General features: G+C 50.6%; 1 protein-coding gene across 1 annotated transcript in view; it reads right to left on the reverse strand.

Annotated features, from left to right (window-relative positions):
• IGFN1 (immunoglobulin like and fibronectin type III domain containing 1) overlaps positions 1-14,504 on the reverse strand; it is a 46,516-nt gene extending 32,012 nt beyond the window's left edge. Inside the window, exons 1-6 of the mRNA XM_048827138.2 lie at positions 14,473-14,504; positions 13,708-13,885; positions 12,850-12,880; positions 9,560-9,682; positions 4,573-4,712; positions 3,925-4,024 (exon numbers count right to left, since the gene is read on the reverse strand). Of these exons, the coding sequence (XP_048683095.2) occupies positions 3,925-4,024; positions 4,573-4,712; positions 9,560-9,682; positions 12,850-12,880; positions 13,708-13,885; positions 14,473-14,504 (604 nt within the window). The remainder of the gene's footprint in view (positions 1-3,924; positions 4,025-4,572; positions 4,713-9,559; positions 9,683-12,849; positions 12,881-13,707; positions 13,886-14,472) is intronic.
• Positions 14,505-15,871: the final 1,367 nt, after the last annotated feature.

Consider the following 15,871-nt stretch of genomic DNA (forward strand, 5'->3'; position numbering starts at 1 on the left):
ATTAAATATTTGTATTATAGCAGCACCTAGAAGCTCCAACCAAGATCAGAACCCCTTTGAGCTAGCTGTACATACACATAGGAAGAGGCTGTCCCTGCCCCAAAGAGCTTATAATCGAAATTGATAAAGGAAATATTACCACCCCCATTTTACAGATGGGGAACTGAGGCCCAAGAAGACTAAAAGTCTTGCCCAGGGTCACACAGCAAGACTGCAGCAGAGCCAGACACTGAACTTGGAGCTTTGAGTCACAGGCCAATACAAAAACCACACGACCAACCTTTGTCTGTCTTAGAGTAACAGCCGTGTTAGTCTGTATTCGCAAAAAGAAAAGGAGTACTTGTGGCACCTTAGAGACTAACCAATTTATTTGAGCATGAGCTTTCGTGAGCTACAGCTCACTTCATCGGATGCATTCCGTGGAAACTGCAGCAGACTTTATATACACACAGAGAATATGAAACAATACCTCCTCCCACCCCACTGTCCTGCTGGTAATAGCTTATCTAAAGTGATCATCAAGTTGGGCCATTTCCAGCACAAATCCAGGTTTTCTCACCCTCCACCCCCCGACACACAAATTCACTCTCCTGCTGGTAATAGCCCATCCAAAGTGACAACTCTCTACACAATGTGCATGATAATCAAGTTGGGCCATTTCCTGCACAAATCCAGGTTCTCTCACCCCCTCACCCCCCTCCAAAAAACACACACACAAACTCACTCTCCTGCTGGTAATAGCTCATCCAAAGTGACCACTCTCCCTACAATGTGCATGGTAATCAAGGTGGGCCATGTCCAGCACAAATCCAGGTTTTCTCACCCCCCCACCCCCATACACACACAAACTCACTCTCCTGCTGGTAATAGCTCATCCAAAGTGACCACTCTCCCTACAATGTGCATGGTAATCAAGGTGGGCCATGTCCAGCACAAATCCAAGCTTTCTCACACACACCCCCCCCCCCCCCGTTTTTCCCAGGGACACACACACACACACAAACTCACTCTCCTGCTGGCAATAGCTCATCCAAACTGACCACTCTCCAAGTTTAAATCCAAGTTTAACCAGAACGTCGGGGGGGGGGGGGTAGGAAAAAACAAGGGGAAATAGGCTACCTTGCATAATGACTTAGCCACTCCCAGTCTCTATTTAACCCTAAATTAATAGTATCCAATTTGCAGATGAATTCCAATTCAGCAGTTTCTCGCTGAAGTCTGGATTTGAAGTTTTTTTGTTTTAAGATAGCGACCTTCATGTCTGTGATTGCGTGACCAGAGAGATTGAAGTGTTCTCTGACTGGTTTATGAATGTTATAATTCTTGACATCTGATTTGTGTCCATTTATTCTTTTACGTAGAGACTGTCCAGTTTGACCAATGTACATGGCAGAGGGGCATTGCTGGCACATGATGGCATATATCACATTGGTGGATGTGCAGGTGAACGAGCCTCTGATAGTGTGGCTGATGTTATTAGGCCCTGTGATGGTGTCCCCTGAATAGATATGTGGGCACAGTTGGCAACGGGCTTTGTTGCAAGGATAAGTTCCTGGGTTAGTGGTTCTGTTGTGTGGTATGTGGTTGTTGGTGAGTATTTGCTTCAGGTTGCGGGGCTGTCTGTAGGCAAGGACTGGCCTGTCTCCCAAGATTTGTGAGAGTGTTGGGTCATCCTTTAGGATAGGTTGTAGATCCTTAATAATGCGTTGGAGGGGTTTTAGTTGGGGGCTGAAGGTGACGGCTAGTGGCGTTCTGTTATTTTCTTTGTTAGGCCTGTCCTGTAGTTGGTAACTTCTGGGAACTCTTCTGGCTCTATCAATCTGTTTCTTTACTTCTGCAGGTGGGTATTGTAGTTGTAAGAAAGCTTGACAGAGATCTTGTAGGTGTTTGTCTCTGTCTGAGGGGTTGGAGCAAATGCGGTTGTATTGCAGAGCTTGGCTGTAGACGATGGATCGTGTGGTGTGGTCAGGGTGAAAGCTGGAGGTATGTCGGTAGGAATAGCGGTCAGTAGGTTTCCGGTATAGGGTGGTGTTTATGTGGCCATTGTTTATTAGCACTGTAGTGTCCAGGAAGTGAATCTCTTGTGTGGACTGGACCAGGCTGAGGTTGATGGTGGGATGGAAGTTGTTGAAATCATGGTGGAATTCCTCAAGGGCTTCTTTTCCATGGGTCCAGATGATGAAGATGTCATCAATATAGCGCAAGTAGAGTAGGGGCTTTAGGGGACGAGAGCTGAGGAAGCGTTGTTCTAAATCAGCCATAAAAATGTTGGCATACTGTGGGGCCATGCGGGTACCCATAGCAGTGCCGCTGATCTGAAGGTATACATTGTCCCCAAATGTAAAATAGTTATGGGTAAGGACAAAGTCACAAAGTTCAGCCACCAGGTTAGCCGTGACATTATCGGGGATAGTGTTCTTGACAGCTTGTAGTCCATCTTTGTGTGGAATGTTGGTGTAGAGGGCTTCTACATCCATAGTGGCTAGGATGGTGTTATCAGGAAGATCACCGATGGATTGAAGTTTCCTCAGGAAGTCAGTGGTGTCTCGAAGGTAGCTGGGAGTGCTGGTAACGTAGGGCCTGAGGAGGGAGTCTACATAGCCAGACAATCCTGCTGTCAGGGTGCCAATGCCTGAGATGATGGGGCGCCCAGGATTTCCAGGTTTATGGATCTTGGGTAGTAGATAGAATATCCCAGGTCGGGGTTCCAGGGGTGTGTCTGTGCGGATTTGATCTTGTGCTTTTTCAGGAAGTTTCTTGAGCAAATGCTGTGGTTGCTTTTGGTAACTCTCAGTGGGATCATAGGGTAATGGCTTGTAGAAACTCGTGTTGGAGAGCTGCTGAGCAGCCTCTTGTTCATATTCCGACCTATTCATGATGACAACAGCACCTCCTTTGTCAGCCTTTTTGATTATGATGTCAGAGTTGTTTCTGAGGCTGTGGATGGCATTGCGTTCCGCATGGCTGAGGTTATGGGGCAAGTGATGCTGCTTTTCCACAATTTCAGCCCGTGCACGTCGGCGGAAGCACTCTATGTAGAAGTCCAGTCTGCTGTTTCGACCTTCAGGAGGAGTCCACCTAGAATCCTTCTTTCTGTAGTGTTGGTAGGGAGGCCTCTGTGGATTAGTATGTTGTTCAGAGGTATTTTGGAAATATTCCTAGAGTGGTCACTTTGGATGAGCTATTACCAGCAGGAGAGTGAGTTTGTGTGTGTATGGGGGTGGGGGGGTGAGAAAACCTGGATTTGTGCTGGAAATGGCCCACCTTGATTATCATGCACATTGTAGGGAGAGTGGTCACTTTGGATGAGCTATTACCAGCAGGAGAGTGAGTTTGTGTGTGTGTTTTTGGAGGGGGGTGAGGGGGTGAGAGAACCTGGATTTGTGCAGAAAATGGCCCAACTTGATTATCATGCACATTGTGTAGAGAGTGGTCACTTTGGATGAGCTATTACCAGCAGGAGAGTGAGTTTGTGTGTGTGTTTTTGGAGGGGGGTGAGGGGGTGAGAAAACCTGGATTTGTGCTGGAAATGGCCCAACTTGATGATCACTTTAGATAAGCTATTACCAGCAGGACAGTGGGGTGGGAGGAGGTATTGTTTCATGTTCTCTGTGTGTATATAAAGTCTGCTGCAGTTTCCACGGTATGCATCCGATGAAGTGAGCTGTAGCTCACGAAAGCTCATGCTCAAATAAATTGGTTAGTCTCTAAGGTGCCACAAGTACTCCTTTTCTTTGTCTGTCTGTTATTCTATCCATCACCAAAGTAGGAGGAGTGACTGAAGAAGTCCAATCTCCTGTGTGTACAACACTCCCTCTCCTAGAGAAAGGAAACCTGGACAATGCTCTGAGCAACCACCAGCATAGACTGTTCTCTGTGAAAGTCAAATCAGATGGTTTTCACACAGGACCCAGCCAGTCCTACCTTGTATAACCTTGAGGCCAGCAATGCATGCAGCTTCCCCATACTCATTCACAGCAGAGCAATGGTACAAATCAGTATCTTCTGTAGAGAGTTTGTTTATCTTAAAAAGAAGAAGATAGTATGAGCTGGCAGCAGCCTGCAATGGTGAATGAGGAATCTGCCCCTCTTCCCAGTTGCTCATCTCCTTATGAAGTAGCTGCAAAGTATCGTCCTCGATCCTCTTTCTGTTCCCAGGACATTCCTAAAAGCTTTGTTTGCTTTAGTGCTGGGTGTTATTGCAGATTCAATGCCACCCATACTCACTTCCATCCATGATCCATCTAGACAACTGTGCTCCTCTGGGACAATTCAGTTTACAAAGCCCAGGGTGAAGTTCCTGCAACTTGACTCTACATAGCTCCTCCAATACACCCCAGTCTTGACCTCTAACACCCCCTCCTGTTCCAGTCCTGAGTTCCTTGTACAGAGATCTGCTGATGCCCTTCAATCCTGAGCTGCAGCACTTTCTGCTATTCTGGTCCTGGGTTCTGTACACAGCTCTGTTGATGTCCAGACCCACAGCCCCCCTGTTATCCCAGGCTGGGTTTCTCTCTTCCTATCTCTTTCTCTCTGCTATGCTGGGCCCAATATGCCATAGCTGACCCTTACCTTCAGGATGAACTCGTTTGTAATGCCACTGAAAGACATTTGGTATTTGTCAGGATTGTTCATTTCTTCTTTGCTCCGCCTCCATATCACCTTGGGTGGGGGTTCACCCTTAACCACAGCCCTGAAGATGGCATTTTTACCTTTCAAAAGAGGCAAAAAATTAGTCACTTAGGGGAGGAGGAAGGAGCCTGGATAAAATAGGACTAAGCAACAGTTGAGCTGACTGCTTTTCAGAAAGCTGACTTGGAAAGTGTCTTTCAAACTCATCCACTGACCAATAGGATTTCTTCCCTGAATTTTTATTTCTAGGCAGAAAATGCATTTTTCGTAGGACTGAGTTGTGGATTTCAACCACACCAACATTTGTGGGGGTGTGGGGTGGATTTGGGGGTCCACTTCAGGCCCAACTTGATTTTTTCCCACATGTTAATGTTAAAAGAACCTTAATGTTCTGTTAGAAAAGTGTGTTGGGGGGTTGGGTACATAATCTATTAAGGTTGTTGCATATGAATTTTAAGGATCTCAGTTCGAAACCTTGTAACATGCTGGGTATGCCCACACTGAGACAGCTACTGATGAGAGCTCTGCTATTTAGCCATGTCTGGCCACCAGTCTGGCAGACGCACCACCATCAGCAAATAGCACCAGTGATTCCAATCATCAGTGGATATAAAGGGAAAGGACAGTTTTAAACAAGAGAGAGATCCCTAATCCAGCATAAAAACTCTATTCAGTATTTGGAATTTATGTCCTCTTAACAGAGAAATTTTCATTAACCCTTTATGAGCAATCAGGCTCTACCCTCAGTGCAAAACAGTTATGCCATATTCCCTGCATTGTCTCAGCATCTTGTCCATTTGGCTTATGCTGACTCCACACAGCTCCCTCCTCTTCTTTTCACCTTGAGAGACACATTGGTTACTTTTGCAATCTTCCCAACACATATGCAGTAAATTGTCCCAAGCACAGACAGTAAATCTGTGACCACTAAATGCTACTTTCTGAGGGTCCCTTTTGCATAGCAGATGTGAGGACAGTAGAGGTGGTCAGAAAATGGTCTTTGTTTTCAGAGAAAAGTTAGAATTTTTATTGAAAAACAATTTTTTTCCAGTTTTCAGCCCCAAACGGCCAAAAACTAAAAATTATTTTCCAACAAAAAATTGAAACTTTTCACAGAAAGCAGACCCTTCCCGATGACAGTTTTCATTTTGTTCAAACTCCAATTTTCTGTTGGAAAAAAGTTTCAATAGAAAATTTTTGACTAGCCTTAGGCAGGGACCATCCATACAGCGCCTAGCACAACAGGATCCTATAGTCCATGCCTGGGGCCTCTGGCATTATGCAAATACAACTAAACATAATAATAAAGGACCACATTTATTGCGAGGTTTCAGAGTAGCAGCCGTGTTCGTCTGTATTCACAAAAAGAAAAGGAGGACTTGTGGCACCTTAGAGACTAACCAATTTATTTGAGCATGAGCTTTCCGATGAAGTGGGCTGTAGCTCACGAAAGCTTATGCTCAAATAAATTGGTTAGTCTCTAAGATGGCACAAGTACTCCATTTATTGCGAGGTGGCCCTGGTAAAAATCTGGGGTACCACTAGGGGGCATTGCATCCCTCTACAAAAGGCACAACAGTCCATGGACAAGTGACATAATTGTATGGAGAGATTTCAGAGTAGCAGCCGTGTTCGTCTGTATTTGCAAAAAGAAAAGGAGGACTTGTGGCACCTTAGAATCTAACCAATTTATTTGAGCATAAGCTTTCATGAGCTACAGCTCACTTCATCGGATGCATACTGTGGAAAGTATAGAAGATCTTTTTATACACACAAAGCATAAAAAAATGGGTGTTTACCACTACAAAAGGTTTTCTCTCCCCCCACCCCACTCATTAACCAATTTATTTGAGAAGAATATCAGGGTTGGAAGGGACCTCAGGAGGTCATCTAGTCCAACCCGCTGCTCAAAGGGTTTGGGGGGGGGGGGTTGGGGGAACCTGGATTTATGCTGGAAATGGCCCAACTTGATTATCATACACATTGTAAGGAGAGTGATCACTTTAGATAAGCTAATACCAGCAGGAGAGTGGGGTGAGGGGAGAGAAAACCTTTTGTAGTGGTAAACACCCATTTTTTCATGCTTTGTGTGTATAAAAAGATCTTCTATACTTTCCACGGTATGCATCCGATGAAGTGAGCTGTAGCTCATGAAAGCTTATGATCAAATAAATTGGTTAGTCTCTAAGGTGCCACAAGTACTCCTTTTCTTTGTATGGAGAGAGAGGAGAAAACTGAAACCTGCAGGTGCTGGAAATCTATTCATTCTGCAGAGTTAGGGACTTTACACAGGCTTTGCCACATTCTGCAGAGTCCATAAATACAATCTGAAACACTGCTCTAGGGCCCGATCCAAAGTCTATTGAAATCAACGGGAGTCTTTCCACTGATTTCAGTGGGCTTTGGATCAGGCCTTTGGTGATGATGAACTGGCCTTCCTGTAAATACCACACACGGCAACCCAGGGACGGACTTACACCTGACGCGCCCCTAAGCACAACGTGTTTAGCATTCCCCTGCCTACAGCTGACGTTCATGTTTTCCGTAAAAAATTAAACACAAGCAAATATAAACACAGCCTCCCTGGGAAGGCACAAGACCATGTACGTAGGGTTGCTAACTTTCTAATCGCACAAAACCAAACACCCTGCCCCACCCCTTCTCCGAGGCCCCACCCCCACTTGCTCCATCCCCCCTCCCTCTGTTGCTCACTTTCTCCCACCCTCACTCAATTTCACTGGGGCAAGGGGTTCAGGTGCAGGAGGGGGGTGAGGGCTCAAGCTAGGGGTATGGGCTCTGGGGTGGGGCCAGAAATCAGAATATCAGGGTTGGAAGAGACCTCAGGAGGTCATCTAGTCCAATCCCCTGCTCAAAGCAGGGCCAACACCAACTAAATCATCCCAGCCAGGGCTTTGTGAAGCCAGGTCTTTAAAACCCCCAAATCAGGGGTTCAGGGCACAGGAGAGGGCTCTGGGCTGGGGCAGGGGGTGGGGGGAAAGGGCTCCAGCTGGGGGTGTGGGCTCTGGGTTGGGCTGAGGGATTTGGGGTGCAGGAGGGGGCTCTGGGCTGGGGCTGAGTGGTTAGGAGTGCGGGAAGGGGTGAGGCCTCTGGGCTGGGGCCAGGGATGAGGGGTTTAGGGTGCAAGAGGGGGGTCCGGTCTGGGGCAAGAAGTTGGGGTGCAGGGGGGTGAGGGCTCCGGCTAGGGGTTTGGACTGTGGGGTGGGGATGAGGGGTTTGCAGTGCAGGAGCGGGCTCCGGGCTGAGGCCAAGGGGTTCAGAGTGTGGGAAGGGGTGAGGGCTCTGGCTGGGGGTGTGGGCTCTAGGGTGGGGCTGGGGATGAGAGGTTTGGGGTGCAGGAGGGGGATTAGGGCTGGAGCAGGGATTTGGAGTGTGAGGGGGGTTGCTCCGGGAGGGAGTTTGGTGCAAGAGGGGACTCCAGGCTGGGGCAGGGGGTTGGGATGAGGTGGGGATTAGGGCTCCGGCTGGGGTGGGTGGGCTCTGGAGTGGGCCCAGGGATCAGGGGTTTGGGGTGCAGGGAGAGCTCAGGGCTGGGGCAGGGTGTTGGGGGGGGTGCAGGGTGCCGGCTCCAGGAGGGAGTTTGGATGCAGAAGGGGACTCCAGGCTGGGGCAGAGGGTTGGGGTGCAGGAAGCGGGGTTCCAGCGGTGTTTACCGCGGCTCCCAGGAACTGGCCACCAGGTCCTTACGGCCTTAGGCGCATGGGTGACCCCCACAGCTCCCATTGATCTCGGTTCCTGGCCAATGGGAGCTGTTTAGCCAACAGTTTGGGCAGGGGCAGCATGCAGAGCCTCCCTGGCTGCCCATACGCCTAGGGCCGCAGGGTCCTGGCAGCCACTTCCCTCAGGCCTGGGCCCTAGCTGCACCACCAACTGGACTTTTAACGGCCCAGTTGGCAGTGCCGACTGGAGCCACCAGGGTCCCTTTTCAACTGGGCATTCCGGTCAAAAAACAGACATCTGGCAACCCTACATGCACAGCGCTCCCAGCCCGAGCCGTGGTGCAGCCCACCCACCCCAGGTGAGGTGTAAGGGAGGACTGCACCTTTCCCCATGGTGAGCGGTCCCCGGGTGTCTTCCATCCCTCCTGCAGCCCAGCGCCGGCCACGCCCCTCCCACTCTCTCCTTGGCATGGGGCAGAGGCAGCATGGCGGTCAAGACTGGGAAGGGGCTGGGATGCTCCCAGCACCTTCAGCAGCTGCCCCACCCAGCTGTGGCTCACAGCATTCCCCAGGCAGGCTGATTCGGATGCTGACCCGACTCCAGCCCTACACGCTGGGTGGCCACCAACCCACGCCAGGAGCCCAGCTGCCAGCAGGAGAGCTGTATGGATTAACTTTAACTTTTAACCCATTTTTAACTTTTAGGAACCCCTAGAGCATCGGCGACCCTAGGCATGTGCCTACTGTGCCTAACTGGAAATCCGGCCCTGCTGCAACCTCAGTCACACTACTTGATGTAGTGGGGCCAGCATCACACAAATGGAGGTATCCGTCCCTCCTGCCACCCCTCACTTTAATGGGGGCTTAATCGCAACACTGAGCTTTTTAAATGCTTCAGCGGAAAGTGAAAATAAATCAGCTCAAGTTGCTGAAGTTTCTACTGTAAAACATTTTACTCTGATCACGTGGAAGTAGATCAACGTGCTGTAGAGTCCAAATGACTCTGTTTATACCTTATGAGCCAAATTCTGATCTCACTTACATGGTGTAAAGCAATAATAACTCCACTGCCATCAAGGGAGTTACTCCAGACTTATACCAATGTGACTGAGGCTTTAGCTACACAAGAAAATTGTACTGAATTAACTGTTTCAAAACTGACAATTAAATCGATAGTTTTCTCATGCAGGCAAGGGCTGAAATCAAGAATCTGGCTCTGTGAGATTAACTGTTTCTTAAGAGAGTCTCACCTTCCTGTAATGTTAGGGTGATGGGTTTTCGCTCAAAGTCAGGCGTGCTACATCCTTTTGGAATAACTTCAACAAACTGCTTGATGGTCACCCCTGGGATGGCAGATTTCTTGCAGGGTTTCACTGGAGAAAAAAAAAATTAACATGAATTCAAGTTACATTGTGAACACTTCAGGGCAGGAAGTGTCTCTTAATATGTCTATATATGATGCCCCGTACAATGGGGCACAGCTCGCAGTTGGGACCTCTAAGCACTGCTGTAATATAAATTCGTAAAAAGAAATAGAGATCTGAACAGCAACAGTCAGATGTGGATCTAGACATTCCTCAAGTTCTGGGTGTTCAGATCAGAGATTTTAATTTGACCTGACAAGATATAGTTCCCTGACAGAGGACACATCACATATTAAACACAAACTACAAGAAGACAAGAATGGCTCATTTCTGATGAAGATCACAGGTCGAGTTCACAGTTTCTTGGTTTGTTGTTCTTTCTCACCTGCCCTACAGCTTTCCATTGTCATTCTGGAGGCCAGCGCTACAGCTTAGTGGATTCTCCTGCAAAATAGAAGACAGTTTCATTGCCTGGGGAGGTTCATAACTCCTGGGGTGTGTGGAAAGACCTAATACCCAGAAGCTATTTAAAATCTTTTCCTTATTTTGCCTGCATCAGTTTGCCCCATCCTCAGCTGCTAGACCCCAGCACTCGGGAGGAGAAAGCCTTGTTAATTAGCATACCTCCACCACTTATTCCTCAAAGAATCGCCTCCAGGCATCAAATTCCACCTCCACTACCCTTGATCTTTTCATTATTGCTTATAAACTATCAGTATGTTATCATTGAAGTAACCAAGCTGTTAGAGGACTAAACCGGATTATTTATTCAAGCCAATTTACACATATAATAACATTCCACCATTGCATCTCCATATTCCCTTGATTCCTTTCCCCAGATGCTGCCTACTGTTCTCAGGTTGAAAGAACTGGGCACACTTAGTCTAAAGGAGAGAAGGTTGACAGGGAAACTTAAAACAGTCTTCAAATATATAAAAGACTGTTACAAAGAGGACAGTGTTCAATTGTTTTCCATATCCACCAAGTGTAGGGCAAGAAGTAATTGGCTTGGTTTGCAGCAAGGAAGATTCAAGTTAGATATTAGGAAAACCGTTCTAACTCTAGGATACTTGAGCACTGGAACAGATTATGAAGGAAGGTTATGAAATCCCCGTTATTAGAGGTTTTAAAGAACAAGTTAGACAAACACCTGTCGCCAGGGATGGTCTGGGTTTACTTGGTCCTATCTCAGTGCAAGGGAATGGATGATGACCTTTGAAAGTCCCTTCCAGCCCTACATTTCTATGATCCCCATGTGCATCTCACAACTTAATTGGGAAGAATAGCTTAATTTGGCTAGTAAAAATAATGGGGACACTTGCATTTTACTGTGAAACAACAAAATTTAAGATCCAGGTTGGGCTTGGACCTTCACAAAAGCATCCTTCACCACTCTGTGTTATTCTGAAGCTGTAAAAATAAACTGAGGGCAAGAGGTAAAGGGAATTCAGGAACAGTCACTGTCCTTTATGGGGCACCATCACCTCTACAACCAAAAATACATTCTTCACTCTGGGCTTTTAGCTTCCAGCAAACTGAATTAGGGTCTGGTCTGGCTCCCACTGGAGTCAATGCCAAAAAGCCCATTGATTTCAGTGGGACCAGGCATGAGGCCTAAAGCACCAGTTATGGTTTAAGTTGTAAAGGCTGAGATTTATTTTGAAGGGGGAAGGCCAGTCCATTTTCTCTCCCAATCTTTTACTCCCCACACCTTTTGTGCCTGGTTAGCAACACTTTCTCCAGCCAAAGAGCTCACATTGAGTAGGCCAGTTCTGCTCCAACTGCTGGCTAGGAAGACATCACTCAGGAGCAACAGAACCTCTGAAAGGCTCCCAGCACAAGTAAACCTGGGCAGTACAGGACTCAAAGCCACCTCCTCATGGCAGCACAATGCACAGAGAACCAAATAGTCAAGCCAGCCTAGCCGGCGTTCCATCATTCATTCAACTCTGGATGGCAGCAATATTAATTTTCTTTTTCTTTTGTGCTGCTTCCTTTAAAATAAAGTCCCCAGGGGGAGTGGTTCACTCAGGGAGTTGGTAATAGGTAAGGAGCCATTTATCTTTAGGTGGCTGGGTCAAATTAAGTCCCAGTTGATACGAACTGAATGTTGTTCCCCTTTGGTGGCCTGTGTTAGAAGAGCTTGGTCAATCTCAGTTGCGTTTCAAGTGGGTGGGTGTACCTACTGGGTTTCGGGAAGTGGGTGGGCGGGAGCCCGCCCACTGCGTAAGGACCGCCCCCCCACACACACATACAGCCTAAGGGGAGGATCTACAGGACCTGGAAACCAAATGATTCCATGGGACAACTAGTGAAACAGGGACAGGAGTTCAGTCAAAGGGTCAAAAGAAGCAGACGGGGACACCGAGCAGAGAACCCCAGACAGCGCTCACTGCTCTTCAAAGGCATCAAGGGAGCCAGTGGATGCTGCCCAGAGGAACTCTGCCCAGATACATGAATGGATAGAGGATCGGAAACAGGCCCCACAGTCACAGGAGTCTCCATCGGCCAACCTCCTCTCCCTGGTTTTATAGATGGCCGTTTTAGCCAGGGCCAGGAGGAGGTTGACCAGGAGGTCCCGTGACTTTGTGGGGCCATGGATAGGGAGTGCATAGAGAAGGTGATGAGGGGAAAAGTGCATCCAGAAACGTAACAGGATATTTGTGAGGGGCCGGAATAGGGGCTGCAACTTGGCACACTCCAAGTAAACATGCGCCAGTCTCCCTCACGCCGCAGAAGGGGCAGGTGTCAGGGATAGGGGTAAACCACGCCAAATACATGCCCGTGCTAATGGCCCCATGAAGGAGCCACCAGCCGATATCCCCAGCGGGCCTCAGGACCAGGGTGGGGTATAAGCTGGCCTACCAGGGCTCCTCACCCTCTAGAGGTGGCAGGAGGTCCCGCCACTTTGTGTCAGAGCTGGACGCAAGGGTGAGGAAGTAAAGGGTGTGGAGCACGAGCGTGTATACGTGTTTCCTTGGCGTGGTCTGGAAATGAACTGGCTGCAAGTCATGCAGCCGGCTCACGGAGAAGGGGCGGGAGGACCGGTTGGGTCCATGGGGCTGGGGCCCGATGAATAGGTCCAGAGGGCCTGGAGTGGAGGGTGGGCGGGGCGTGCCCTCGTGCAGGACCTGGTCAAGGTAAGCCCAAGCAGCAGGCGGCAAAGCGGCCCTCACCTCCTGAAGTACGCACTGGGGAGTACAAGGCCTGGAGAGCGCCATACGCTGAGTGAGCGTCAGGGGATCCAGCCAGTCTCCCCGGTCATAATCCAGGAGGTCTCCGACTCTGGTGACTTCTGCCAGGACCAACCTCTGGTGCACCGAGGGGGACTCCGCCACCTGCACATGGAGCTGGGGGTTGTGTAGCAGGGGCTCCGTGAGGAGATCTTCCCCCTCAGTGACCGCCATGGACCTGGTTGCCGATAACAGTTTCCAGGTCTGGAGGAGGTCCTGGTAGAAGACCGGCAGCCTGGAGAGGTCTTGTGGAAGACCTCTCAGATCGAGATAAAGGAGCCGCCGGTCGTATTGGAGCCCTCAGAAGCGGCGCAGGAAGGCATGCGCCAGTACTTTCCACGCCGGACTACCTGCACCATAAAGGAGCCTCTGCAGGGCCTGGAGGTGGAAGACATGGACTTGAGTGTGCAGACACTTCAGGCCCTGCCCTCCCTCCCTCCAGGGTTAGATGGAGAACCCCTGCAGGGACCCAGTGCAGTCCTGACCAAAAGAACTCCAGAATCGATGTCCGGAGGTTGGCCAGGAAACCCGGGGCCGGGACCAGGGTGTTGAGCTGGTACCAGAGCATGGACAGGACTAGTTGATTGAGTACCAGTGCCCTCCCTCGAAGGGAGAGGCCCCGGAGTAGTCCTGTCCATTTCCAGAGCTGCTCCGTCACCCTGCCCTGTAAACTGTGCCAGTTCTCTGGTGGAGATGGATGCGTGGCAGAAAGGTAAATGCTGAGATAGAGCAGTGGACCCGCGTCCACCGGATGGCCTGAAGTGCGGGTGGGAGGGAGCTCACCTGCCACCCGTCCCCGACCACCAGGCCAGAGCTCTTGACCCTGTTGACCCAGGAGGAGGAGGCCGTCGAGTACACGGTCTGGCAAGCCTCCAGCCACGCCAAGTCGGAGTCCTGGACCACGAGGAGCACATCGTTGGCGTATGCCGAGAGGACCAGCCGCAGCTTCGGCTCTCGAAGCACCAACCCCGTCAACCTCCTGCGGAGGAGACAGAGGAAGGGCTCAATCACCAGAGCGTACAGCTGGCCCAAGAGGGGACACCCCTGCCGTACTCCCTGCCCGAACCTGACCGGCTCGGTCAGGGTTCAGTTGAGCCTGACAAGACACTCTGCGGAAGCGTACAGCACCTGGAGAAAACCCACAAACTGGGATCCGAAGCCTAATGCTCACAGAGTGCCCAGGAGATACCCGTGGTCCACCCTGTCTAATGCCTTCTCCTGATCCAGAGACAGGAGGGAGAACGACAGACCATCCCTACTCCCAGGCTCCAAGAGATCCCAGACCAGATACAGGTTATCAAAGATGGTACGGCCCAGGATGGTGTAGCTCTGGTCTGGGTGGATCACGTCCTCCAGCATGGACCCCAGCCACAGCGAGATGGCCTTTGCTACAATTTTGTAGTCCATGCTGAGGAGCAAGACGGGACGCCAATTTCGTAAGTCGCGGAGGTCCCCCTTCTTCGGCAATAAGGCAAGCACGGCTCACCTTCATGAGAGAGGGAGGACCCCGCTTTGCAAAGACTCGGGCCAGACAGTGACTAGGTCTGGGCCAGGACGCCCCAGAACATGTGGTAGAAATCCACAGTCAGCCCGTCCATGCCCGGAGATTTATTGGTGGGCATGCGGCGGAGGGCTTCCAAGAACTCGGCCAGAGAGAGAGGCAGCTCTAGCCAGTCCCGGTCGCCCACGCTGACCGTCGGGAGTCCATCCCAGAGCACTCTGTGAACAGTAGGATCAGTCAGATCCGGGGAGAAAAGGTGTGCGTAGAAGGGCCCTCTCGCACATCTCCACTGGATCCGTGAGGAGGGTGCCGTCCTCCGCCAGAAGGCAGGTGATGTGCTTCTTGGCCCCCCTCTTTTTCTCCAGGGTGTAGAAGAAGCAGGAGCCATGATCCATCTCCCAAAGGAGGCGGATGCGGGATTAAACAAAAGCACCCTGGGCCCAACGGTCGTCGAGGGCCCGGAGCTCCTCCAGCTTCTCCCAGCATGCTCTGCAAAGGGATGGATCCTTAGGGCTGGTGGCCAGATGCCTCTCCAGCTCTAAGACCTCCCATTCCAACTGCACTATCGCTGCATCCCTCCGTTGGCTGGTGCCCTGGGTGTAGTCATGGCAGAAGAGCCGGGCACGCACCTTCCCCAGATCCCACCACCGCCACGCCGAGGGAAAGGCACGCTGCTGCCCCCGCTGGGCCAGCCAGAACTCCCGGAAGGACGCCACAAAGCCCACATCCTCCAGCAAGCTGCTGTTAAAATGCAAATAGGCCAGCCCTGGCCTCTCCGCACAGAGAGAGGCCATCACAGTGGCCAGACAGTGATCTGAAAAAGGGGCCAGCTGGATGTTGGAGGAGTGGGCCCGTGAAAAGTGGAAGTGTGACAAATAGATGCAGTCCAACTGGGAGTGGCACGACCAATGGGCCTCCGCCCGGACATAGGTAAACGTCGAAACATTGTCCGGGTGGTGGACCACGGGTATCTCCTAGGCACCCTGCGGGCTTTCAGCTTTGGGCCCCAGTTCATGGGCTTTCTCCAGGTGCTCAACTGGACCCTGACCGAGCCGGTCAGCTTCGGGTGGGGAGTACGGCAGGGGTGCCTCCTCTCGGGCCAGCTGTATGTTCTGGTGATCAAGCCCTTCCTCCATCTCCTCTGCCGGAGGTTGATGAGGTTGATGCTTCGGGAGCTGGAGCTGCGGCTGGTCCTGTTGGCATATGCCGACGATGTGCTCCTCGTGGTCCAGGACCCGGATGACCTGGTGAGGGTGGAGGCCTGCCAGACCGTTTACTCAGTGGCCTCCTCCGCCCAGGTCAACTGGGTCAAGAGCTCTGGCCTGGTGGTTGGGGATGGGTGGCAGGTGAGCTCCCTCCCACCCGTGCTTCAAACCATTAGGTGGAGTGCAGGTCCGCTGCTCTATCTTGGTGTTTATCTATCCACCACGCATCCTTCTCCACTGGAGAACTGGCAGGATCTGG

This window comes from Caretta caretta, chromosome 21, assembly GCF_965140235.1.
Source record: "Caretta caretta isolate rCarCar2 chromosome 21, rCarCar1.hap1, whole genome shotgun sequence".
In the NCBI taxonomy this organism is placed as follows: domain Eukaryota; kingdom Metazoa; phylum Chordata; order Testudines; family Cheloniidae; genus Caretta; species Caretta caretta.